The sequence below is a fragment of the Oxyura jamaicensis genome, chromosome 7 (assembly GCF_011077185.1).
Source record: "Oxyura jamaicensis isolate SHBP4307 breed ruddy duck chromosome 7, BPBGC_Ojam_1.0, whole genome shotgun sequence".
Taxonomy (NCBI): domain Eukaryota; kingdom Metazoa; phylum Chordata; class Aves; order Anseriformes; family Anatidae; genus Oxyura; species Oxyura jamaicensis.
The window spans coordinates 10,536,051-10,563,423 of record NC_048899.1 but is presented as its reverse complement, the minus strand read 5'-3'; the positions used below and the strand labels follow the sequence as shown (position 1 = coordinate 10,563,423).

Here is a 27,373-nt window from a genome sequence, read left to right as displayed (position 1 = left end):
TGAACTTGGCTACCATGTTTGCTGCTGATAGATAAGATACAGTTAAATACAGTGGTAGCAATTTTCAGGAAAGTGCTCTAATCTGTTCCTATTTAGAAAAAACTCTTAAAGATGGCTTAAGTGCTCTCCTGAAATGGCAAAACACTATGCTTTGCATGCATGTGTATAAATCTTTGGTTTTTGGAGTTGATACGTAAATTAACAAACTAGAGCAGTATGATATAAAATATTACCACTAACAGTTGTGTACAGGCAGTAGAACAGACCTGCTGACTTTACTTTTTCATACTAAATTCTTGTGACTTGTAACAGGCTGTTTTAAAAATCTGTATTCTGTCTTTTTAGCTTAATATGTAACCTAAATTTTCTTTGGTTTAGGAGCGTTTGAAGATGATGATATCACTCACGTTGAAGGAAGTGTAGATCCTGTTCGAGACATCGAAATAATACATGAGGAACTTCGACTTAAAGACGAGGAACTGATCATGCAGAGTATAGACAAGCTAGAAAAAGTAGCTGTGAGAGGCGGAGACAAGAAATTGAAACCTGAATATGTAAGTATAAACATAGATCATTAAGTACTGTTTGCACTGAACTGAAATTTTTACGTGGTTGGATTTTGCTCGTGATATCACACATGCATAACACAAAACATCGCTACTATTTTTGTGTATTTTGAAGTAATTCTTCTGAACTTAAAAAAATAGAATGGATTATTTGCTGTATTGAAAGTTTAAGATTTCAATTATAAAGCTAATTGTCATTTTTAAAATTTAACTGTAATTTTCTTGCTGACACAAGTTTATTAGGAGTTTCCAAAGCTTCATCAAACTTAGATCAGGGGTTTAGTTGTAATTCAAAGTCCAGCAGTGACTTCCAAATTATTCTTGTTGTTAAGTTCCTGTCTGATGTTAATACTGTATTCCTAGTAGCCTCAAAGTGAGTATGTTTTTCTTGATGTGGTGGCACTTTGTGCCTTTTAGCTCACGTTAAATGAAGGCTGCTAGTTGAAGTTAATTTTTGAATGCGGTTGTGGAAAGCTGTTAAATGAGCTCAAATATCATGGGGTAGCAGTGGTTGTTTTTGTAGATTAGAAATATATAATAGTCATCAACTTCAAAGGATATTTTTAAACTATTATTTTACTGCCACTTGACTTTCAAGTCAGCTACACTTTGCCAGTAGTCTAGTTATTAATTTTTCTTTATTTCATTAGTCTTTTAAAGGTATTTCTGGTGGTATGTAAAGCGTATTCTCTAATTATTACAACATCGTATCAATATGGAAACAGGCTGTTTATGCCTAGCAATTATGAAATAAAAAATACTGTTTTATCCCATAGCTTTTAAGATAGCAACTAATAAGAAAAATATTGTTAGAGCAGTGCTGGTATTTTACTTGATCAGCATTGAAGCACACTACATCTTTTTGGCCCTAACTAGTGTTTGGCAGCCAGTAGGATGTGAAATTGAATATCCCTCTCTATGATGTAGTGTTTAAAAAGCACTTCCTTGGTGACTTCTCTTAGTGAAGAACTAACCTTCATCTGGCTTTAGAAGTATGTTATTCATCGATTAGTCTAAGTGAGATTTACCTGGATGATTTGAAGGCTTTCACATCAGGCAAGAGAGAATCAGGTGTCCACCAGAACCCCGCGATCCTACTCTGCAGAGCTAGTCTCCAGCAGATCAGTTCCCAGCCTGTACAAGTGCATGGGGTTGTTCTTCCTTAGGTGTGGGACCCTGCACTTGCCTTTGATTTTCAAGAGGTTCCCTTCTGCCCATTTTTGCAGATGGTTGAGATCTGAATGTCAGCACAGCACTCGGGGCTATCAGGCACTCCTCCCACTTTTGTGTCATCAGCAAATCAGATTATTCTACAGTCAAGGGAGACAGTAAATTAAAAACTCAAACCTAGAAATGTAATTTAAATCAATTAGAACTTTAAAATCTCCATTATTAATTGGTCTCTTCTCAGCTTCAGCTTTTCATCCTTTTCTTTGCCTCTTCCTCCAATCTCCTAACCAGTACTTAATTTGGAGTTCAGCTGTCAAATGGATTTTGTCATCTTGTGTTGGTAATTTATACTTCCTGTTATTCCTTGGGGGATTTTAGCCTTTCTTTATGAAGTCAGACACAGAAAACACAAGGTTTTGAAGTTGCATTGCTCTGCCAGTTCTAACCTTGGCTACAGCTGTTACACCCGGCCAGTTTCAGCTGAGTTTGTCAACAATAGAGGTTTCAAAGGTATTAAATTCTTTTGTTTCATGGAAATGGGTGGCTTAACAGAAGGGAAAGGCACAAATAGATGCTTCCGTGGAGACAAAGGCTCCAAGTAGGAACTCTGCTCTCTACAGTCACCAGAGAATATGCCCAAGGAAGTGTGGGGCATCAGGTCCTGCAAATCTTGGACCTTCACGCTTGTCTTCCTTTGTGACTTGTATGTGTGAATGGTAAGGTGGGTGGTAGAACTTTAGTAAAATGGACTTCTTTATGGTAAAGGTCTGTAAGAAGTCTTCCTAGTTGCTTTTCTTTTCCTGGTAAATTAATCCTCAGGTCTGGTGCCTGCCAATAGTCTTGTGTAGCTGTAAGATCATAACAGCATTTCTGAGTTCTCCATCCACTGGACGGGTTTGGTTAATGTCAAGTCATTGGGTTGTGAGTTGCTCCTCTACAGCCTTTTTTTGTCTTTTCCTTTAACATTGTATGTCGCAGCAAAGGCCTATGGTTGCATTTATATGATATACTGGGGAATTAACTGTGCAGTTAATGACTTAGGCATGTGCTGAGAGAAACCAGAAGGAATTGCCGGGGGGAGGGAAGACAAACAGCTAAGGATTGCACCTCCATGCAGTCTCAGAATTGGAACAGGCTGCCCAGAGGAGCTGTGGAGTCCCCATCCATCCATGGACATATTTAAGAGAGGTGGATGTGGTGGTTAGGGAGGTGGTTTAGTGATGGGACTTCGCAGGTGCAGTTGATGGTTGGTCTTGATGATCTTGTAGGGCTTTTCCAACCTAGATGATTCTCTGTTAAGAGTGTATTTTGGGCTTCCTGTTTCCAGGACAGAAAAGTAATTGAGAGAGCAGTATAAACTGTTAAGGATATATATTTGTTAAACAGGTTATCTTCATAAACTGGGAGGGAATGGAATACTACTCAGGGTTTTCCTTTTCGTGTGTTATTTGCCAGTATAATGTTAGACATAGCTAACATTCTGCTCATCCTGTAACAGAGGTGCTCAACAAACAGCACTTGTCTGTCTTCTGAGTGTTCACAGTCATTTTCCTTTTCAAGAAAACTGGGAGATTAAAAAGGGAAGAACTTTTTTAAGCACAGTGTTAAAATTTTAGTCTTGTCTCTTTCTTAGTTTCCTTTCCCGTCTTTTTTGGAGGAATTTAAGGTAAAGACACTTCAGAATTTCTTAAGCGTTTTAACTGGTTGAGAGTTGTGAAAGTTCTATGGTTCATTCAAATAAAAATACTGAAAGCTTTCTTACCAATATCACTTTCAGACCTTTTACTTGCTTTCTTTCCGCTGCTGAACAAAAACATGTAGCACTTGAATTGCATTTTTCATTTCTTTCCACTTTTTTGAGAGCACTTTGAAATCTATTGAGGAAAAACTATATAAGATTAGGGAAAGAAGAAGAAGGTGAGGAAAGAAAAGAAATAGTATTGATCTTAGTTGAGTGTGTTTTTCCTTTGGTTGTTTGAATATAACAATAAGCTTAATATGAAAGCTAAGAAAAAGTTACTGATTTCAGAGAGACTATAATCTCTGTGTGACCTGTGCAAACTTATTGTTGGCATCAATGGGGATTTCACTTTGAGCTTCATGGAACCTAATTGAAAGTGGAAGTCATTCTTTTTATTTCATAAATATGAATCCTCTGCTTTAGAGGAGAGGATTCTCTTCTTTATCAGTAAGCCTCCACAACTGTAACTTGATAGTCTTGAGATCTCCAAAAGGCGTAGAGGAAAAAAAAAAATTGTCAGTCTGTATCAGCCAGCAGTTCTTAAATCTGAGATTTTTATTCGATTGCCCGCCTTCACACCTGTGCTCTAACTTGTTAATTATCATTTTTTCTTCATTTAAGCCCACATTGCATACAGTTGGTAAGTTCACCTTTGTGCAGTGACCTGGCTTTGCAGTTGAATACAGTGTTAACTGTTCGTGCTGTCTCTCACAGAATTGATTTCTCAGTCCCCTGTCAGCAGAAATAAAATAGCCAACTGCTGTTAAGGAGCCATCAATGAAATCATTTTCAAGTTCTACTTAAAAATCAATGACACAATATGGTCCAAGATCAGCAACATGCACTGTTGACATAGACATGGAATAGCTTCCTTCACATTCATTTCTGTGTTTTACAAGTGTTCTTCTCACAGGCTTCTTAGAAATGATTGTCTGTTTTTTACTAAGGGTACTATTCTTTCAAACTCAGTATACCTTCATATATTATTTGGGTTATAACCTTCTAAATGAGATATTATAGAATGGAAATATCCCCAATATCAGCATGTACTAAAATGGTATGAGAATCACTTCAGAAATTAGAGTAATTTTGATTTTATATTTTAAATCTGCTTGGTGCTGAGACATGAGAAAGAAGTTGAGTTAAACTTCTTTATTATTAGCTTATTCATCTGTTATTTTGGGTAGCAGGAGATTTCAAAGTAAAATTCAAGTACGTAAATTTATAGATCTTGTTTTAAATATATATACATACATGTGTGTATATATATATATTTGATTTATGGGATTTTCAGTCCTGGAAATTGAGGTCTTCAAGTTAATACAATGTAATACAGTTAAGTGAACATTATTACAGGATTCTCTTCCATTACCCTTCCCGTGTGATTCAATTCTAGTCCTTAGAGATTGACCCCCTGCAATTGATAGCTATTCATTCAATCCTTTGTTAGTGCTCCAGATCTTGAATTCCAGCACAGAATAATTCTTAGTGGTAATGGTATTGCGATTTATATATCTGACCACAAGAATATTATTTATAGTTGAGTTCATTCAGATTGTTGACTTCAGTGATATGAAGACAAAATCTTTAGGTCAGGATCAATGTCTGCAGTATTTGAGCTTCCAATTTTCAGCTGAAAGGCAGCTTTTACAGTAGGTCAGTATCAATGTCCACTGCATTTCAACTTCCAGTTTTCAGTTCAAAGGATGCTTTTGTAAGTTCTGCGAGACGTCTAAATTCTGTTGTCATAGTCTGCCAACTTGGAAGTAAGGTTAGCTTTTGAAATTAAGCACTTTTTAAAGAGCAAAAGTAACTGCAATTATGAAAAGAATTAAAGATGCCTGTTAACGTCATGGTATTAGAACCATCTAGCACAGAGGAAGCAAATCAAGCTTTGCTTTGTTATTGCAGTGGATGATAAATTAGTAATTGTTACAGTGACCAAAACCCCAGAGCATAAACACCTGTCAGCATATATGTCGTGTCCATGTAACCTATGGTTCTTCCTTCGGCCTCCCTTCCATTTAACATATTGGTCCTGTCCTGATACTGCAGTAACTGTTCGAAAGTCGTTTCTGCTCATTTAAAATTACCAGTAGTGTTTGGGAGATGATCCACAAACAGCAGAGAGGTGGTAGATTCTGTTGCTTCTCATTACCGCTATGCTAGATGAAAACGGTGAAAATCTTTCCTTCCCGCAATATTCTGATGAATGGGATTGCACTGAGCAAAATTCACTGACCTCGTACCACACGCACTTGCCAGAGTTCTCACGGATGGATGAACTCTTATTTCATCTAACTGATGATGTCAGTTGGGAATTTTCACCTTTCTTTCGTTCGTTCCAAGTTGAAGATAAATACAGTAGTGAATTGTATTTTTTTTTTTTTTGTCAGTTGCTTTCATTTGCCTTTGTGAGGAAGGTTTGAGAGGTCAGTTTGTTCCGCTGGAGATGGAGGGAAAGGAAGAGTCTACGTGTACGTTATTGACACACTTTTTGCCAATGACTGTTAACAATTAGTAACTTAAATGTTAAATCATAGGGAATCAAGAAAATATTTGTATTCTTAATGCACGTAATTATGCCTAAAATCTTCAGTGGACCATTTGCTGCGTTTAATGTGGTATTTAAAGGAAATTAAAGTTCATTCTGAAGAACACTGTGAATGTAACAGGAAAATATTCATGGCAGATGTTTGTGAATTAATTGGTAGTAAGGCCTGAGGTGGAAGTACATAATGTATAAATACACGTTTGGATTTCTTTTGGTATTATCAGTAGACAAAGAAAAGTCAATGCTTAAATACTTTCTGTCAAGGCTGATCTTCCCTGCATAGATTTGAATAGTGGTTTTAGATAATGTCTCTCTGGGAATGTCTAGATCAAGCCACAGTTGTAACTTGTAAATAGACGATACGTATCACCAGGACAACTTCATATCTGAATAGTTGTATTCTGGAAAAGGCATCTTTTTTAGTTGGATTAATTCACTTTTAGAACAAATACGTTCGCACATAGATTTCTTTGGAAATAAGTGTGTGTACACAAATGCAATAAGAAAAGTTCAGTGGATGTGTGGAGAAGATATGTCACTTTTCAGTACAATTTCCCTGTTCTGAATTGATTGAAATAGTCACTTGCAGATAGACTCATTTCTGTATTTGTATGCTTTTTTCTTTGAGAATCTACAAATTATTTTTTTTTCAATGCCTTTTTAATGCCTTTTTTTTTTCAATATGCCTTAAAACCTGCAGGGCTGACCAACACAGGAGAGATTTTGGAGCTTATTAACATGAGTTACGTTGCCTGGAATGGTGTTAGAATGTTTTGGGTGAAAGTACTTGCAGTGGTTCATAAACATTATTGGCATCTAGCTCTGAGTAAACCTTATATCATGTACAGCTTGTACTGGCTCTGTTAGGAGGTATTGAATAGAAGAAAGGATAATACACTTGTCCTAAATCCATTACTTCTCCCATTGTATTTTTATTAAAGTCAGTGAGCAAGGGAATTGTAAGAGATTAGACATTGTTTTGTACCACAGTGGAGCTCATTGTCGCTCCAGTTGATGCAGTACCTGACTTGTTCTCCTTCCTGCACCCGGCTGCTACAGCTTATTTAAGCACTTAACGTATTTGAAAAACGCGATTTCTGCAGTTTTTCTAACTGCAAAATTTGTCTAATTTTTAAAAAATACTGCTTTTTCTAAATATTGCTTTCACTGTAAATTCTTTGTTTATCATTTCAGTCCTGCTCTTCTACATCACCAAAAAACCGCTCAGAAGCGTACAGAGAGGCTATGCTAGCTAGAACTGAAAAAGATTTTCCCAGGAAAGCTATGGACAGGGCTGTGATCACTGTACGTTCCCTTGTGTTAACATGGAAACTGCTGTGGGTGTGATAAATTGGTCCTGGAGCTGCACAGTTTAACTGGCTAGGGGTACTCTTTACCTCAAATAGAGTAGTTTGTACCTGTGTCTAAATAAACACCACAGCTATTTTGAAAGCCAGATGGAATAATAATGATCTGTTTTGATCCCCTGCATATCTCAGTTTAATTCTCACAGTTGTTTACTTTTTCTTTTTTTTTGGGGGGGGGGAATAACTTTTCTTTAAATATTTTCTAGGTAGAGATAAGTTACTATAACCTGACTAAGCTATGCCAGTTATTATTTAACTTTACTGTTTAGAAATAAAAAAAAACACCATGTTTTTAGTTTGTATTTGCCAAGCTTCAACTTTCAGACGTGTTTTCTGCATGCTAATGTGAAAAGCCCTGACTTTTTGCTGAGATTCAAGCAGGTGAAATCTTCATATCTAAGTATTTTTTTGAATACCTTTTTATAATTTTTCTCCCATCTTTTGGTATTTCATCAGATAAGTGTGAAAGTATTCACATTTGACATTAGTATTTATGTACTCAAAGACTGCATTAGTCTTTTTAGTTACAGTACAGTAACTAAAACCTAATCCTGTAACCTTCAAGTCTTAGTCACTCTTGCAAGGTGCAGGTCCTCTACATAGTAAATACTTTGTCCACCCTTCCTCATCCCCTGCCCATTGTCCATATGAGCTTGAATCTATTCTAATGATAGACAGATTCAATGAAAGCAAACGGTGTTTGGCAGTTCTGGTCACTACATGTGCAACTCATGTTTTTAGTCATGTATTCATTTATTCTTGTAATCTGTGTCATTAAAATGGTCTCTTTCATTATTTTTTTAGGGTGATGATGAAAGTTAAGTACCAACATGCAAATAATTTATTTGGAGCAACACCCGAAACACACTTGCTGGATTTTCTATCTACATTTACACTCTAGACCTACTAGTTAGGCAGTGTCAATTCCATTTAGTGTGTGCAGCGTTTGTTTTTTAATTGAATACTTGTCAGATTCCTTAGGGACGTCTGAATATATTAATTTACACTCTTACTGCTGGCATGCTATGCTGTCAGCCTGTATGAAGCAAGGGGCACTAAGGGCTACAGGTAATGTTTTAGGTAGTCCTTATAGCTTTTCAGAGGAACACAACAGTGAAGTTGATGAAATTTGGCCAATTTCACCTCATTTGCCATGTTGCTACTTCAGTATAGCAATGCCTAAATTGAAATATTTTAACTGAACACATCTGTTTTTGAGGTGTTGACAGGTTGGTTAGTCATTACATCTTGGAAGTACTGAGGCAAACACATAAGGTGCTAAGAAGCACCCCGTTTCCTAGAAATCTCCTGCCTGGGGGAAGGAAAGAGCCCCGTATTCACCGTTAGTCTCCGTAGTAGCGGAGACTTTTGCACTGCCTGCAAAATCATGGAGAGTTCACTTGCACTTTGAAGTGTGAAGTGATAATCCTCACGACTGCTTACTTCTTTATTAAATTTGCGGAAGTTAATTACATGCCCTGCTAATTTCCAACAAAAACCTCACAATTCTCAGATGCCAAGTAGGCAAGTGAGTTTTCCAAGCTTCAGTTTAGTCCCTCACGCTGTAAGAAGAATTTGGCATTGGCACACGTTATTACTATCATCCATCCAGAGAGTTTATTAATATATGCACATTTTTCTACACAGTAGTGTCTCATGAGCATGTCTTGATAAATCTGCTAAATGCAATTTAAATGTATTTCTTCACGGTATTTTATACTGTTGGGACTTACTGTTAACGTCCTGTTTAACATTTCTGGGTTGACTACTTGCCGTCATTTGGAAAGGAGAGCAGGACCTAAATTAAAATCTCCGTACTGCATATGGCTAAATATACCAAGTGTTCACATGTGCTAAATATACTGCCAAGGGTACAGTCTAATGTTTAAAACAGTGGTATTTGATATTCATGATGTTTGCTGTACTTCATGTGCTTTGACAATTGTAACTAAGTTTGATTTTGGAGGCTTTTTTGGTGGTGTTTTTAAATGATGCTTGGTGTAATGTTGCTATCTGAAGAACGGAACCAGAGTCCCCCTCTCCTCAGAGAAGGAGAAGGGGACTGTCCTGCTGGTGGCAGATTGGCCTCACAGCACACAACTGGGGAGGCCAGACCTAACAAAACAAAGTGGATCATTGCTCTGCGTTCTGCTATTAAGCATCTCCCAGTTAACCAGAGTAATGACTAAATGTGTTTAAATGACTGTTACAATGAGAGTGAAGATAAAAAGCTCAGTTCATATTCTTTCGCCAGGCCTAAAGAGAAACAATTAATAAAAGTAAAAATAGTGCTAAATGAAATACAGCCTGAAAATGTGCTTTTTGTGCGTTTCTTTAGAGTTTTGGGGTGGCTGAAAAAACAGGAAATATCTGGGAAAAGTTGCCTTTCTTCATATTGTTATTAGCCCTTAACAGAGTTGTCCTTACGGGATCACATTAAATCTCAAGTAAAGGAGACACCGCCACTGGTGCAGGGGAATCCGAGTTCATCCGTCACACGTGTCATTTGAGTTGTGGGCTGCCTGCCTTTGATTCTGCTGGGTGTGGCTGTCCCGGTATTCCGTCAGAGAAAATTTGACTCTGAATAATCATTTCCACCTTTTTTCTTTGTGTCTTCCTGCCTCACCAGCTTTGAACATAGATGTTATGTTTGCTAATCAGTTTGTCCTTTTTTTTTTTATTTCAAGAAAGCTTTCCAATACTTCGCCACTTTCTCTGTAAAACTGAAGCAGGCTTGCACGCATACAGCTGTCAGTTCTGCGCAGCAGGTTGGGTTGGTCAGCCTTCCCTGCTGAAGTTAGCCATGCAATTGTTCCTCTGGAACAACAGCTGTGAACTGCATAAAGTTGGGTACCTAAAACTGAACTCTGAAAAACTAGGTCTGTTTCAAAATTGGCTTAGACATGTAGCTGTAAGTCGCCAGTTGAATGGGGAAGGGAATCTCTGACTGACATCTCTGTGCTTAGATATGCTTTAGAAAGAGCAAACGTTATTTGTTGTATTGATTCTTGAAATTTTCTGGAGGTTCCACGTTATGTAGCCACCCTTACAGCGTGATTGAAGAAAAACCTTATTCCTGCTTAAGCCTAAAAATTGGCTTTGACAACTCTTGCTATAGTGTTTTCTTCTGTAAATTTTTTATTGACTCTAATTTATATGCGATAATGAGCTGCTGTTGGAGGGGAATTGTGATGCTGAGAGCCACGTGGTAGGTGCCTATGGAATTATTTAAAAACCTGAAATATCAGGTAGTCAGAATTCCTTCACTGCTGGACAGGAATTTGAGATTGCGATGATTTTTTTTGTATATCTATTTAAACAAAAGCTGAAGATAAAGATCTTAAATGAAAGGCACCTATTGCTAGAACTGCTTCCCTTGCCTCATTTGTAGCGATTAATTAAAAAACAAAAAGCAGATAGGGTTAAAGATAAGATGGCACCGTGGTTTTCTTTATGTGTAATCTTGTTGCATGTCTCCACATAAGCTGTTCTGGCCACTCATCACAGTAACCAGCTGGGCCATTTCACCTGCTGGAGCCATTAAAGAGGACTCTCTCCCCCTAGATTAATCCCCTCCGACATTAGTTTTTTGCTCTGACAACTGGAGCAGGCATTCAGAATTTGCAGGTGGCCAGTGTGACGCACATAATTGCCTACAATTTTAGGCAATGAATAAAAATGGTCTACATTACTTGTCAAAGGTTGTATATGCAGTGCCAAGTGAGATCTATGGGAAGCCTTTTAGGGTTTAAAGAACAGTTAATAGCAAAGCTGCACAGTGCTTTTTTAATCATAATGCATTTGTAATATAGCACTTTGATCTTCTCCTTGTAGGAAATGGTGTTATATTAGCCACTTTTAAACATTTATGAGTGAAATTCACTTATAGGAGAGTAAAAGTGATTATTCTTCGTCAGAACATGTTAGATTTCATTAAAAGTTTTAGCTTGCCCCTTCCTTGTTAAAATCTGTGGGGAGTCATGTTCCTGGAGGGTTTCAAATCAGGATCTGAAGATTTTGAAGAGCTTTGTCTTTGTTTTTCGCTGCAGCAACTGCTTGACTAGGAAAGACTGTAGTAAATACTGATGTTATTTGTGGTTGTTTATAACGTGCTTCGGCCGCATAGCATTAAGTGTAAAACATTTTGTGCGCGCAACGGTTTCGGGAACGCTTCTTTGTATTTCAAATACCTTAATTCTCCGTTGTGTCAATTATAACCCCCAAAAATGCATTATTTAAAGCATGATCATAAATTATCTACCAGAAAAAATCGACTCTGAAATGTACTACTCCTAGAAGAGCCAAGTTTGACCTTTCAGACCCAAGAGCCTTTTATTAACACCTGCCTGTAAGGAGAGCCGTGCCACACGCAGCTTTCAGATTCAGCACCACAAAACTGATGAGGAAAGGCTTGAAGGGTTCAGTTTGTGTCACTTGCTGTTTGCCGTTTCCATTTCACAGATGATTAATCTTTCTGTGAAGAAAGGCCAGAGAAACAAAGCACATTGGGCTCTTCCTGCAGTTACTCCTTCTGAATGCACACTAGCTTGCTAACTAAAAGGCCTTTAGATTTCCTGCAGAGAGAGATGTTCTGAAAGTGAATGCAGCTGGTTGGAGGTCACCAGTGCAAGGCTCTTGCCATTGTGTAATGGAGGCTTTGGCAGGTTTCATTTTGGGGGGGAGGGAGAAGGTGTTGGCAAAAAATTAATGCGGAATAAAAAGGGCTCTGGCCATTTGAATTAATTTCTTGAAGGGTGGATCATCAATAATAGGCTCAATTTCTTGTGCTAACAATCGAAAAAAAATATATTCGCAGTGTTTTTTCCCCACCCATTCCCTTTTCTTAATGGCATGTTTATATTGTACGTGGTCTCTCCCGCTGGATGCTGAAATGTCGCGTCTTACTGAGTTTGAAAAGCAATCTAAAATGTACCGATTTTTACATATGTTTTATGAGCTCTGCTAATTTTCATGATGGCGAGAGATGATACTTGGATAGTATGTACTTAACTTTCTGATTATGTGATTTTTATTTCTTCAGTAATTGCTATTTCTCTTTAGGGACTCAAAGCAGGAATTTTTATTTTTCTGGGGTAGTAAAAATTGTTTTTAAAAGATGCTCTCTAATTTTTAATTCGTTTGTACATTTTGAATTTTAATGTATACACGCCGTGTTTATGGAAGAGAATTGTCTGATATCCAGCTGAGTTTTTGACTTTGTTTTTTCTTGATCTTGCATAGGACGTAATGTGCAAAATCAAAACCTGGGTAATAGATGAAAAGAAAGCTGTCCGCTTCTATCATGATTGGAATGACAAAGAGGTAGGCTATAAGTATTATCCCATGAATTGACTCCTAATTTTGCTACCTGTTACTGTCTTCTCTTTTAAAAGTTTTTTTTTTTTTTTTAAGAATTCATATTCAGAGTGTACTGAATGTTAAATTTAACAGTCAGTGCTGTGTTTGTCAGTGTGATCTACATACTAAACTTTAATTCTGTTGCCTTCTCAGAGATGCCATGAGGAAAATAGTCCTAATATTAAGTTGGTATAACTTGTTTTAAAATTCTCCTCTTGTATTTTCACTTCTAGATCGATGTTTTGAACAAGCATTTGTTTTTCACTTCAAAACCAATGATCTACTTGGTTAACCTCTCTGAAAAAGACTACATAAGAAAGAAAAACAAATGGTGAGTGTGTTCAGGTCAAATATCTAGATTTATTTCTATTTCACATTTTTTTCAATGGCAAATAATTCCTTCCTCATTAAGGTCAAAGTATATTAATTAAAATAGGGATAAAAACTAACGTTGCCTTTTGTTTTGCCTGTCGTGTTCCCACTGATATGCTGCTGAGTACAATGCATATGGCGAAACCCTGAATGAAAGTGTAGAATAGAAAACAATATATTTTCCTTCCCTATATTGTTATGTGAATCCCTTAAATTATAAAGAAAACAGGTTTGATTTAGAACTACAGATTTAAATAAACACACATTTTTATCTTGTTGTATAATGTTGATCTCTGAACAACATCTTTTTCATTCCAAGGGAATGAATTGAATGCCAGAGGAGTAAAGCTATGTGAGTTGCACAGAAGGCTTTCAAACTGTGGCAAAATCGCACATTTTAACAGTACATTTCTGTTTGCAGTTGGGTTCCTTGTTTCCTTGCTACTGCTTGCACTTTGCTTACAGTGCATAGGCCTGCCTTGATGGTCTTTAGTGCCACAAACAGCGCAGGTTTTGTTCACATATTCCTGACATCAATATTATGACTTAAGTACATGATGGTTATGAAATCAATCTATCAGACATTCAGTGAACTGGTTGAAGATTCAGTCCTAGCATGGTAGACATATGGTGGGAATCTGCTGTTGAGAAGTACAGCATTTAGCATGTCAGAGGAAGCTCTAGATGGGATAAATATTTGGTTTGTGGAGGAGGGAACAGATTAAATAGTATACTATGAAGAAAAATCAATAGCAGTATATTTAAAAAACAGCAACAACCTCTTATTTTTTTAGTATTCACATCTTTAAACACTTCACTTGTGAGATACTTTGAAGATGTATAAACGCATGTTTGTGAACAGATATATGCATGTAACTCATCCAAACAAATCAAAAGTATCCAAAGCGGAATATCTGAATTCTCCTAAAGTACACCCTCTGTTTCTCCCTGTACTTCATTAAGTACTTAGATGCACATGGTTTCAATTTTCCATTAAAAATTCTCATTTCCATATGATATCAAAGAGTGAGAAGGCTTTAAACTGAAAAATAAACATTCATAGACTGGAAGCCAAAACAATAATTAATGTCAGATGGTTAACTCCAATAAATCATTAGAATAAATTCTGTGAAATTACTGCAACTAAAACTGTCCTTTTGATACTCCAAGAAATTTTGTGTTAGTATTAAAGAACAAAATTTAATCTATTAAATAGGAACCTATGTCAGCCCCAAGACACAGACTTTGGATTGAATTTAGTAAACAATGTAATAATCTGTTTTTCATGTTTGGCCAAATTTTATAGTTGTTAATTTAATTTATTCATTCTTTAAATGTTTTGTATGTAGGAATATTTAAACATTAGAAGTGGTTATATCCAGGAAAGTCTTTAAAATCTGGGTAGTAGCACTTGGTCTGTTAGGTGATTTTTTTTCCAAGTACAAACATTGAGGTTTCCTAAGGTTTGCTATAACCGTACAGATGTGGAAGTTTATCTGAAAATGGATGCATCGGTTTCCCTGTCCAAAAAGGATCCTCACACCTGTATTTGGATGATTACAGGTAGAGCTCACTGGCTCTAATTGTACAGTAAATACCATTTCCCAGACCCTAATGGTAGACAGACTACTTAGGAGACGCCAGTCTGTGATTTAGCTGTCGCCAGTCACCCCATGTTTTTTGTGAGACTGGTTGTGATGATGACATAGTTAAACCCAATTGAAAGCAAATCTTTGTATAAATTACAATTTTTAATTTGTAAAAAAAAAAAATCAGATGTTTGAATTGAGAAGTCATATAATGAAATGGTTTAACTGTTTCTATTACAATTAATGATTTAGTTTTAAAAAAGTATATCCAGATCTCATGGATGTTAGTGTAATTGTAGCCGAAAGATCAAAGCCTGGGTAGCTGAGTGATGTTCCAGAAGAGAATTTACCACATAGCCATTTTCAGTACAGTTTCTGCCTCCTGCTGTTCCTATTTTCCCTCAAGCTAGCCATTGACTACCCCCTGTGCATCCCTGCTCGTAAAAAATGATTGAGGAAGTATTTGTCATGTATTTATGAGTGGGAAACATTGTGTGATAGGGAAAGGCATCTACTAGAACCAGAAAGATTGCCATTTTCCTTCATTCAGCCACTCTGCCACAGCTTTAAATCCTCTGTTTATGCAACATAGCTTTTATATTTAAGAGCAGAATACATTTTTTCTATGAAGGATGCTAACGGTAGGCTTTGCCATTTGTATGGTGCAAGCAGATGTAAATGATTAGAATATATTTTGCTGTTAGATGCCACTTAATTTGTGATTTTTGTTACTATTTTGAGGGGCAGAGGTACACATTTGAAATGTAAGCCACATTTAGACTAGTCATTCAACTTGAAAAAGTTTATTTCTGAGCCTAATTTGTAATATTACTGTAGCAAAAGTAAGGTTAATGCAGGAAATGCTCAGCAGTAAAAATGTTTTCATAAGACTTTTACAGCTATAGAAGTATTTAAAACAGCAAAGAAGAGGAAGAGGTGTTTTGGTTGTGGGTATGTGAGGAAAACTAAAATTGTCTTTGTTTTACTGGGTCACTCAGAATTAATGAACATTTTAACTGTTAGCTAAAACACACATTTAAGTGCTAACATGTTATTTTTCAATCCTAGAAAAGAAGAAAACACAGTGAAAGATAGGACTATTGTGTGTCTGAGTAGGTGTGTTGACCTTTTGAAAGATGTAAAAACTGGAATGGCTCCAAGCAGCTACTTGCTGGTTTTAACAATGTTGAATTAGTCATTCAGTTGATTTATGATTAAGACCTAGCCCCTGAAGAGAAGCTGACATGGCAGCTGTGTTAGTTGCACTTGTGTTATGATCAGATGACAGTAATCATGATGTTGTATAGAGGAATCCACTGAAACTGTTCCTACTACTTATTGCCGTGCTCTAAGTGAATGCTTAATTTCTTCTTTTATTAATTCCTAATGATTTTTATATGGTTATACTACCACCTTCACATGATAAGCGTGTATTTGAGCTTCATCATGATAGTATTCTAAATGAGCTCATTCTTTTTCAATTAAAACTGCTTTCTGAGTTACAAGATGTAACGTAAATCCAGGGCATAAGACTTGTTGGCCTTTCACCTAATTAAAGGTTTACGTTTTGGTCTTGCTAAAGAGGATGCTTTTAGCAGATCGTAATACGAAAATTAATTATGAAATATGGTGAGCTAATTAATAAGTGGATGTAGTGGACTGTACTTAGCATACTTTTTGTTGCAGCAGTTGGGAATGATTTTTTGCAGTGGGCGCCAGAAACATTATGTGTCAGACTAATCTTTTGACTCAACTTTTCAGGTCTAAACCATTGATTTTAATTTTTTTTATTCGGTCTGTGCATAGAATGCAACTTAAAGAGCTGACTATGATGTTAAAGATTTTCTAATAAGAAGCACGAAATTAGGAAAATGTATAGTGTCATAATTAAGTTGTTTGAGACTTGATACAGATCTTTGTATATTGTTTTCTAAAATAATTCAGACTTCTTGAGCATCCAAATTTATGTTAACATTACTATCAAGGGTGCTTCCTCAGAACGTTAGGGTGGACATCATGTTAATGAACAAGTTGGGTTGTGATGGGATAGGGTAACTCTTCACATATCTTATTCCTATGTGTTTAAAGAAGGTGCGTTGGTTGTAATGAATAACCCTCTTCCTGTTAATTTTTATAGCATTTGTTATGTTCTTAAGCTAGAAGAGCCGCAATTAGGTGAGATGAAAGGTCTGTTTTTTCTGGTATCATGTTTCTGACAGGCCACTAGCAGATGTCCAGGGAAGAGTATAGGTACAGATTAAGCAAATAGAGTATATGTGCCCAGCTTCTTGCAATCTGTTAGTGTAGAATTGACTAAGTGAGATGTGATATACTTACGGTTAATAATTTTTGACTGATTTTTATTCTATAAATTTAGCCATTGACCTTTTCAACCTAAGTATACTCTTGGCATCCCAATATCCTGGAGCAAAGACTTCCACAGTTTAACTATGTGCTATATGGAGAAGTACTTCCTTATGCTTGTTTTGGATCTGGCACATCATAATTTCATTTGATGCTCCTCAGATCTTGTAGTATGAGAGTGAATAATCCTTTTTCATTCATCTTTTCCATATTGGTTCAGATGTTCCAAATATAACCAAAAAAAAAGATATGAAGAAAAAAAGTCAAGGGTAAACTACAAGGAAGACACAATGGGCTTGTGCATGAATTTATCTGCTTCGCTCAATCTTTCATTTTTAGACTACTTAGGAAAGAAAGTTTGCACCTGGTGGTGACTGGAGACTTGACGTTCTTGGTCTTATTTCTGTGGGTACGTGTCCGCTGGCAGAATAGATCTGATATCTGTGTGTTCTCCATCTTACTTAACAAACTTAGGGGGGGAAAAAAAAAAAAAAAAAAAAAAATCAACATGAAAAATACCCTTCAGCTCCAAAACTTCCCCATCCACCCTTAAATAATGTCTGCTTTTAGAGAAGTCTTGAATATATTTTCTCTGTATAGATTCTTCTTGGATTTGTTAGCAGTGAATATTTTATCTCTATGGTTAAAAAATAAAAAATAAAAAAAAAAATTGTTCCATAGCACTTCACCTACATTTCAGTTTGAAACCTTCCAACAGACATTTAAAACAAGCAAATATTAATGAAAGTGGTAACATTGGTGTGACATATCATGAAACAAAACATTTTAATGAGCAGTATTAACAATATGTACATTTAAGAATCCTTCTAATAAATAGATTTACAGGAAATACAGACAAAGAACAGCTGTGGGCCAGCTCCACCTCCTTTACAACTGAAAGTATGGTGACTAAATAAAAATATGAAACAACTCAATGTTAGTTCCACAAAAACAACCTCTTTCCACTGTCTATGTTTCAGCCTTTTCCAAAAGCTGTCTGAAATATATGAACTTTGGAGATTTTGCTTTATAAAAATAATAATAATTTGGACCAGATATCTGAAAGTAGTTCCTCTCCCAAAAGGAGGGATCTTGTAGGTAATGAACATTAGCAGTGCAGAGAGAAACAGAAGTACATCTTTTTGACCTGGGGCATAAACCAGCTACAGCCTTTAGAACAGTTATTCGCCAATAGCAGCATATTGGTCATGTAGCAGGGTACCCGAGTCAGCGCAGAATGCTGTTGTCACTAACTTCAGCTTCTGAATGACGTTTATTTTCTGATTATGTTGTGTATATTTAAATATACTGTAGGTCACGAGTAATGGGTGTTTAGGCAGATAAATCGTATCTTTACATTTTCAAGAATGTACAATTCTTTAAATTTCAGTTATAAATTGTGGTATTGAGAAGCGTCTTTGATATAGTTGATCTGAGGTTCTCTTCTATGCTGATGGATCTGGAAAATTTAGATTTTTTCTTAATGTGTAATGCTTGTCCCTGCCTTACAACTGAAATCTTTTTTTAAAAAAAGTAATTAGTGGATAATTATCTGTGCATAAATGGCATTTGGCATACGCATTTTACAGTCAGATATTCAGAGTTAACAAGATGAGAATTTAGATTTCCTCTTGTACCTTTGCCTACAGAGGACCTTACATCACAGTTTTGTTTTAACTAGAGGCTTGCGTATGTTTTCCATAGAGCACTTACATACATTAATAGGGGATGGTGCATGCTGTTTGCTTAATAAACAGCTATTCTTTATTATGTCTCATACAAATTAATTAATGAATACAAATTAATTTCTCACCCATCAACCTAATTGCAATCTCTTTTCTTTCTGGCATCTTTGCCTGACGTTCCCAGTTGGCTTCTTGTCACTGTCTTACCATTTCCAGTGACTTTTCATTCAGTTGTTCCGTCTGTCCCGTTTATTTTTGCTCCAACCTTTTCCTAGCTGAAGTATCCTCCTTGGACCTTTGCCAGATTCTCTCCCTTTTCTCGGGTTTCATCCCATTCTTGCTGGCTTAGTTCCAGTCCAGTCCTTCAGACTGGATTTCTTTCACCAGGCTTCCCGCTTTGCTTTGCCTCTCCCTCTGAACATTTGAATGTGAATGCATATTGTTTGGGTAGCAGCAGGAACTGGAGACCTGTCTGTAAGCATAGGGAAGATGGATTCCCTGCTCTCAGCTCCGGTGGGTAACCTTGCTTAAACCCCAAAACGAGCCTAAAAAGACCACAAACAAGCCAAAAAATGTCTAGCTCCACTCATGTATGGGTGCCGTGGGGCATATCAAGAGGTTAAACCTTTGAGACTGTCCAGTGTTAAATTTGAGGAGATTTGCTCCTGAGGACATGAGTTGGTGTTCTGTTGTTTGGTTTTCTTTTTTCTTTTTTTTGATAGATTATGAAGTTGCTAAATCTGGATGGATTTTCACAGACATGCAGTGGTTCATCTCTGATACCAAGTTTGCTGTGTGCCACATGTAAAGTTTTGGCTCCCAAGCAAAGCTTTTCAAAGAAAAAAAAAGTCATCATCTGGGATGTTTTAAAAATGGACAGTACTGCATGGTGAAGCTGCTTTCAAAGCTTTCAGCCCACGTGATTACCACAGTTAGAAATGGCTAATGCATTGGGTGCGAAGTCAGGAAATAAGGCCTCAGTAATTCACCTAGGATGTCTTGAGTCTTGAAACTGGTAAAATGGGTGGTGGTCGTGGCAGGGAGCCTCCCAGTTCTTGGCAAGGCCTGTCCGAGGCAGATGAAGGTAGCCTTAAGCTATTCTACACCTCACCAAATACCACAGACTGTAGAGAGCGGGTTGACTGTTGTAATGAGTCGGTTTGTGCGGCCTTGCAAAGGGTGCGGATGTCAGCCCAGCATACCGCAGCTCGAAACTCCTGCCCAGCAGCCCCAGGCCTCCGTGCGTTAGCTCCGAGAGAGCCTCTTGTATGCCCCGAGACCATCCATGTGCTTTGAGCTGATTGTGCCATCGGAGTACCACAAAAGAGCTACTGCTTAATACTTCATATCAGTAAGGATGTGCTGAGTGAAAGCATCTCTAACTTCTCTGCAACTCCATCGCTGTGTGCAAGCCCTGTCTTACCCAGCGGCATGTTATCCCAAGCCCTTTTCTGAAGAACTCAGATTTGCTTCCTATCTTCTGTTCCTTTTCTTGTTCTCTCTCCAGATGCTGATCGTGGGGTTTGTTGGAGTCTTTATTTGGCTGTCATCACTTTTTTGGCTGTCATCACGGAGCTCTTCAAACACAGCTCTGTGGCTGCAGAGTAATGTTGAACAACCGCAGCTCTAAGTTCAGACCAGTTTTATAGCTGGCTCTTGTAATCTTAGAAATTGCTACCTGATAATGAAATAATTTTGAGTTTACCTTGGCAATTTTAAGAATCAAGTATCTCGTGTGATAATTAGTTTAAACACTTGTGTTTTCATAGGCAGAACCTAAAGCAATAGGTACTAGCTTTCAACAGGCAAAAACATAACTGCTGAAAAAGTTGCCCAAACCAGCGAGGGGTAAGAAGAGAACGTCTCTGTTTGTATACCCCGGCTAAGCATTTGAGAAACTTGGCATTTTCACAGTCTTCATTCAAACTGGAGATTTTCGATAACTATTTTTGTCACCGTTTATAAACACATGCTACTTAGGAAATACAGTACTAGGGGAGAGAATAATGTGGCATTAGGTGTCAAATCAATTAATTACACAACTGTGCTTCATTCAGTAAGCAGTGAAGAGAGGCACTTCCCCAGAAAACGGTAGGTGTCAGAGACGACAAACTTTGTTGCAAAGTCATTGCAAAGTGACACGAAACGGACTCTGGCTGTATCGTGAGGTACAACATCCTTTTCAAATTTTAATCTGTTTAAAACTGAAGAATGCTCAAACAGCTCAGAAACAAATCTGAGACACACAGATATGTCTGAGTGTAGATTTTTGTTACTGCATAATATATCTGGAAAAGTAAAGACTGATAAAAATCTGTTCCTCTTTCTTCCCTTTTATTTTTTTGTGTAAAAGGCTTACTTTAATTTTCTGCAGCTTGCGTTCAAACACTTGGGAATTTTGTGCTTTATGCCTTAGTTTTCTTCACTATTTCCCTAAAGCTTCTTTGCTGGTGACATAGAATTATTTTTTTGGTGGGGTGTGGAGGAATGCTCTCTATTTTAAAATCAAGTTACCTAATAAAAATATTGATATTGTCTAGTAATTGTTTTTTTTTTCTTTTTTTTTTCTGGAATCATGTCAGTCATCTCCTGAATGACATCTGCAAACATATCATGCATTCTGTCAGTCCTCCTTGTCAAAGGCTTTCCAAATGTGCCTGGAGTGATTTAAGTGTAGCCTGTATGTAGCTGTGGTCCTTCACTGAGCACTGGTATCACAGGCTTGATTGGCTAAACAGCATGCTGCTCCCATGCCTAAATGAGGATTTCTAGCTTGTGAATAGAGTCTTTTTTAGAATGTTTCTGTCTTAGATGCATTTGCTGCATGTCATTGCAGTTTAGTGCATAGCTTTTGACAAGGTACAGTCAAGCAGCCCCATATTACTTCTGCTGTCAGCTAAATGAGTTTGGGTATTTTCAGTCGCTTGATACCTTTTCATAGGCTCTGTGCTGAGATTTTTAGCTTCAGAGATTTCTCATCTTGCTTTTTATTGGCTTATGTTCTTAAATTCAGACTAGCTTCTATTTAGGGGAGCAGGCACCTTTCTATCATAGTGCTCAGACCCAGAGAAATCAACTAACTTAAACATTGAAACTGATAAAGTAAAAGACAAAAAGAAAAAACTTTTCCTCACTTGTCTTTGTTACAAAAAGGACAAACAGGGGAGGAAAAGCAACTTAAGAAAGCAGCCTTTATGCTGAGGACCAGGTTCTGGAATTTACAGTATGTTCCAGTTGAGATTTACTTGTTCTGAGCATCATCACCACCACCCCATCAGCAGATCCACGGGGATTTTGGAACAGACTAGGGTTCTAACCACCATATCAGTTCTGTCATCTGTCTACAGGATGGTAAATAGTTTTAGTGAATTCACTCTTACTCATTTTGGAGTAAAACAGTTTGACTGTGCATGTAAGACAGCAGATATTTGTGTCAAAACCCCTTTCACGTTTCAAATTCACGATGAAGACCTTGCTAATGAAGAAGTTTCCTTACTCATTTGTATCTTGCATATTACAAGCACAGCCACCTTCACTGCAGTGATTTTTGTGTGCATGAAATAACATTGAGACAGAGAAGGGAGTAAGATGAAATAGTCTTCTCAGTTGTATTTCCCAGGGATAAAGATTACCCATTGATTGCAAATGAGAGTCAAAATGTACGTGGAGAAGAGGAGCTCTGTTCTGATGCATTCTTCGGTTAACTGTTGACTGGTAGAAATGTATCCCCTCTTGTGACATCAGTTAAAAAGGCCCAGGTACACTTCTGTCATTACTGTTAAAGTGCTGTGTGCTAATACACTGTAGCTGAATCAAGTTACCTGTTCTGCATATTTGAACCTCAGGAGAGTTTTGACATGGAAAGAGGAGTAGGGGCTGATCTACAAATGCCATGGTTTGGCTCATGAGCTAGAAGATTAGCTTGAATTAGTCCCGTTAATGAGCAGGTCTAATGCTAGAAAATAGGATTTTTTGTTCTTTTAAGTAGAAGGTATTTTGCCTCTTTTTTCTTTACAAATCATCTAGTAGGTTTGTGCAATATCACATTTAAAAGAGCATTATTATTATGTTTGATAGGAATTGTGTATTCTTAAGTTATGGTATGTGAAGTAATTAGTTTATTATTAACTTCTAGAGCCATGTGCCTTTCAGAATGAATGAGCATTGTTAGCCAGACAACGTAGAAACAGAATTTGCATGTAGTCCATAAAGCAAATAAGTTGCTCTTTCAAATCAAGGAAAAAATAGATGCTTTGGGTATGTTGCCCTGCTTTTAACATCTGTTGGGTCATTATTATTATCGCTGTATCTGACGTGACATTTAAAACCCACCAGTGTATGTTTATTTCTGTGTGGGTCCTATTAAGAAGGTGGAAGGCGGAGAGCAAGGCATTTGAATGACGTAGAGAGGTGAGTGGTTGTGTCCTCATCCCTGTTCCATGCTGGACGAGCAAAGCAAGCATTTCTCAATCCTCATGTTAGGATCTGATACAAAACTTTATTTTGTGAGTGGTCTGTGGCGTTCCCGTTCTCTGGGAGAATGGTTTACGGAATATTGCTGCTTTCTACAAATAAGTAAATGTTAAACATCAGTCAATGAAAAATAATTTAATATAAATAAAAAATGTCTGAAAGGAAATTCTTTTATGCAGTTGGAAATAAAAGCTGCTTGGTTTGGCACACATTTTTCAAGTTTATTTTTGTGCTGAAGTAAATTATTCATTTTACAGTTGACAGACATTTTTTCATTGACAATTATTTTTGAAAATATAATGCTTCAAAAAATTAATAAAAGCTTTTTATTTTGTGCTTATTTATAGGTCGATTTTATATATTAAGTATATGGATATGTTTTCTTTTAATAGCTTTTTTTTTTCCCAAGAATAGTTACTTACCTTCTAAAGTTTTGACAGAGTATTTTGTTTTCACAACTTGAGTTTCCTATAATGATTAATAGTGACTGATGTTCACACGTTGATAGTCACTGGTTTTACGTATACTTGTTTTAAAACCAAGAATAAGTGCTTCTTCATGTTTAAATTGGAGAGAAAAGTTTATAGATTATATCATTTTAATGGGAGACCTATCCCATTCGATAGCTTGTTTCTTAGTATATAATTTGATAGTTCATTTACACTTCGTTACCAATGCTTGACCTTAATTATTGTTAATTTAGTAAGAAATTACAATAAGATAAAGTTTGGGATTTACTGCGTTCCAGCAATAATTACTAGAAGCTGAAGAGATATTTAGAAGATAAATAGGTGAAAGAGTAGATGCATGTGCTGGTTTTGTACTTCATTGGGTTGAACAGTGAAAATGGATTAATCAGATTCATTTGATAAAGTTCCACTTTGGTTTTCATGCACTGGCACAGTGTTACACTGCTGAAGTTAAAATAATTTTAAGTCCAAACAAATGGCTTTTATTAAAATAAATAATCTTAACACCTAATACATTGAAAACCTACAAAATGTTGTGGATCTAAAACATGTGGTGGTTCTTCCAGCTTGTTTTATTTCAGAGGCTCATTAAATCCATACCTGTTTTTATTTAATAAAATCTTGATGTCTCAGGATACTCAGATTAATGAAGTGTGTGTGCATGTGCACGCGTGTTCAGTTTCCTATAGGATTTTTTAAATTATTATTATTTAAAAATAACTTTATGGAGGGTAAATGTTTGTCTTTGGCTCCCTCTATCTGCCTCTCTATTTGTCTTTGTGAATTAATGATTTTTCGTAACTTGTATCCATCAAATAGATTGGAGTCAGCTGAAGAATGTCTGCCTGTATTCCATGTAGGTGTTCTGTAAGATAAATAACTAAAAATGTTGTCGAAGAGACATGGAGGACTAGTAACGAATTTAGTTATACAAGCTCAAAAAAGCGGCTGATGTCTTTATGCCTAGACTGTATTTCTGAAACATTTTTGCGTTCTAGTCAAGGTCTAATTTCTGCATTAGGTTTTCAATGAAGATACTGTTATATGCTCAAGGTGTATTAAACAGAAGCATTTTAGTTGCCTGTCTTGCAGCAGCGTGTGGTTGTGTGATAGCCTTTTGTTTCTGATTTCTGGTTATGTCAGTGCCCTATTGACATAAAAGGTAACTAGATTGTTCTATTAGTGATTTCTGACACAGAAATGATTTGATGTGCAAACGCTATTTCTGACAGAAGATATAAAGTTTTGACAAACATGCGTGGCACAGCAAGTGTCCAATTCTAAAGAGCAAAATAAATGCAAACCACCATTATGGGGAACACAAACAGCCTGAAAGCAAGTTATCAGTAAGCAAATAATTGTTGAACTGTTATGAATGGAATAGGATGTTGAAATAGGGCATGATTGGCTGATGTTACATATGTCCTTGATTACCTTCCTTGTGCTTTTATCCTAATAAGTGACATTCTTTGTATTCCCTTGGATGGCTAGACAGTCTGACACTGAAGAAGAATAAATATTGCATGTGGTACACATTAAGCTGTCATCTAGGACAGCATTTATAAAAAGTAACTAGAAAAATTCATAAGAAATTCTGCAGTGCTACAGTTTCCTGGCTCCAGTCATAATTGTCAAAGTTCTTGACACATTCAGGTCTTCTGAAATGATTTGGGTTTACAGTTACTCGGTGTATGAATAATTATTAAGGATTCATTTTCTGTGATGATGCAGACTGTTAATGTTAGTTCTCCAAATGTTGCATTTTCACTAAAGGCCATGTAGGTTAAAAAAAAAAAAAAAAAAGGCACAAGTGTGGTGTACGTAGCTAGTGGTGCTGCAGAAAATAGAACCAGCAGAGGTATACGTATAAAATAAAAGTAATGGACCAAATTAAAAAACTCATTTTCAAATACTGACTTTGAGTCTCTGTGGAATATCCATTGTGAGCATGCACTGTTCATGTTATCCTACTTTGGAAATAGACCAGATTTTTTTTGTGTAAATTAGCAATATTCTGTCTTTTTTCCCTGACTTGAAATTAAGACTCAAAGGCAACATAGCAGGATGTTGGCATCTCTGCAAGGGCAATAGAGAAAAACCCTTTTGAACTATCTAAGCTGATGAGTTAGTGTTTGAATGGTAATTTTTTTAACCTTTAATTTTGAGAAGAGGGAAGTGTAGTAGTTACATTCTTCATACTTGCAAGTCTATTTCTTTTGATGACTTGCACGTTGACCAAATGTTCAATGGCTCCTTTGCCTTTCCAGGTGTTAATCTATTGGTTAATGCAATACCATGCTACTACCTGGAACTTGACACAAAATGTCACTGTATATATCTTAAGTGACTCTCACAGCTCTATTACTGAGCAAGTCAGCGGAGCATTTTCACTACATACTGAATTCGTGGTATAATCTGGTTTTGCTACATGTGAAAACACAGCTTTCTTCCATTTGTGACGGTATTGTCTAGTTAAGTGATCAGTTTGTTATTTTACTGAATTTCAACCATCCTCTAGGGAAAAAAAGTTTACTTGAGGACTAACGTAGTCTTACAGATGGCATTGTGTGTATTCTTGTGCCTCTTCCAAGTAGCCTGTAACTTACAGGACCTCACTGTGAGCAGCTTGGAATGGGAAGATAGATCCATTGGCTCTTTCATAAGTTTGCATTTAATATTAATCGAAAAGCATTAAAATGGTTCTTAAAACCATGTTAGAAAAAATGTGCATTCTTGGGAGCAGGTAAAGCTGAAACACCTGTTTTGGTTGAAGAAAGTTTTCTTCAAGTATAACACAGCTCAAATGTTACAGGTAACTGTTAACTCTGTAGACCACTACAGAGCACAAAATATTTGCCCAACTGGTAAATTGAACTCTAAGTCCCACTGTGGGAAATTGCTTTGCTGTGCTCCAAACAGCAGTTATCTCAGTAATTGTCCCTGAATTCTTTTGTGGCTAATAGACAGCTGATGTCCTTTTTTACCATGACAGAATTATTTTTGCTACAATATTAATTGCAAAAATTTCAGATCAGGTGTCTTCGTGTAGTTTCAGATGGCACGAGCATGATTTTTAATTGGTGCTGCGAGTGAGCTGGTTTTTGAGTTGAGAACGTGCGTACCCCGCGTTTCACATTCTAAACTGGAGCTCGCAACAAGGAGCTTATCAGAGCAAATTGTCTAGTCCATCCCCTTCCTCACTCAAAACCTAATGACCCTTTATCATCATGGTTTAGATTGCTGGACACAGATGTGAGAAAATACAAGTAATCTACAGGTAACTACAGTAGCTGCACTGATGTTCTCAGAGAACTGACTGCTGGGAAGATAAAAAGCTTCCCACAGAGTCTGTGACTTTCCAGCAGCAAAGCACATCATGAGCTCATACATGAAGTTTTATTTGCTGAAGATTCACAATAAGATGCATTAGGACATTCAGCAGGGTCCCTTCTTAGATGAGCACAAGAATTCTGTCAGGCTGTTAGTTGATGCAGTAGTGCATGGCATCACGCTAAAGCTAGAAGGTCCAACAATAGTAATGTTTCTTTCTGAGAACATCACAAACTCCAGCTGTAAAGTGATATTGATATTAATGTAGTTTGTTCCTTGATTGTAAGAGATCTAATGCTGTTTGACATTTTTTTTCTTGTTACAGAAAGTATTC

General features: G+C 36.8%; 1 protein-coding gene across 3 annotated transcripts in view; it reads left to right on the top strand.

Moving 5' to 3' along the window:
• OLA1 (Obg like ATPase 1) overlaps positions 1–27,373 on the top strand; it is a 126,680-nt gene that overhangs the window by 74,184 nt on the left and 25,123 nt on the right. For all 3 annotated transcript variants that reach the window (XM_035331492.1, XM_035331491.1, XM_035331493.1), the window contains 3 exons: positions 379–554; positions 12,640–12,720; positions 12,990–13,087. In XM_035331492.1, the coding sequence (XP_035187383.1) occupies positions 379–554; positions 12,640–12,720; positions 12,990–13,087 (355 nt within the window). The remainder of the gene's footprint in view (positions 1–378; positions 555–12,639; positions 12,721–12,989; positions 13,088–27,373) is intronic.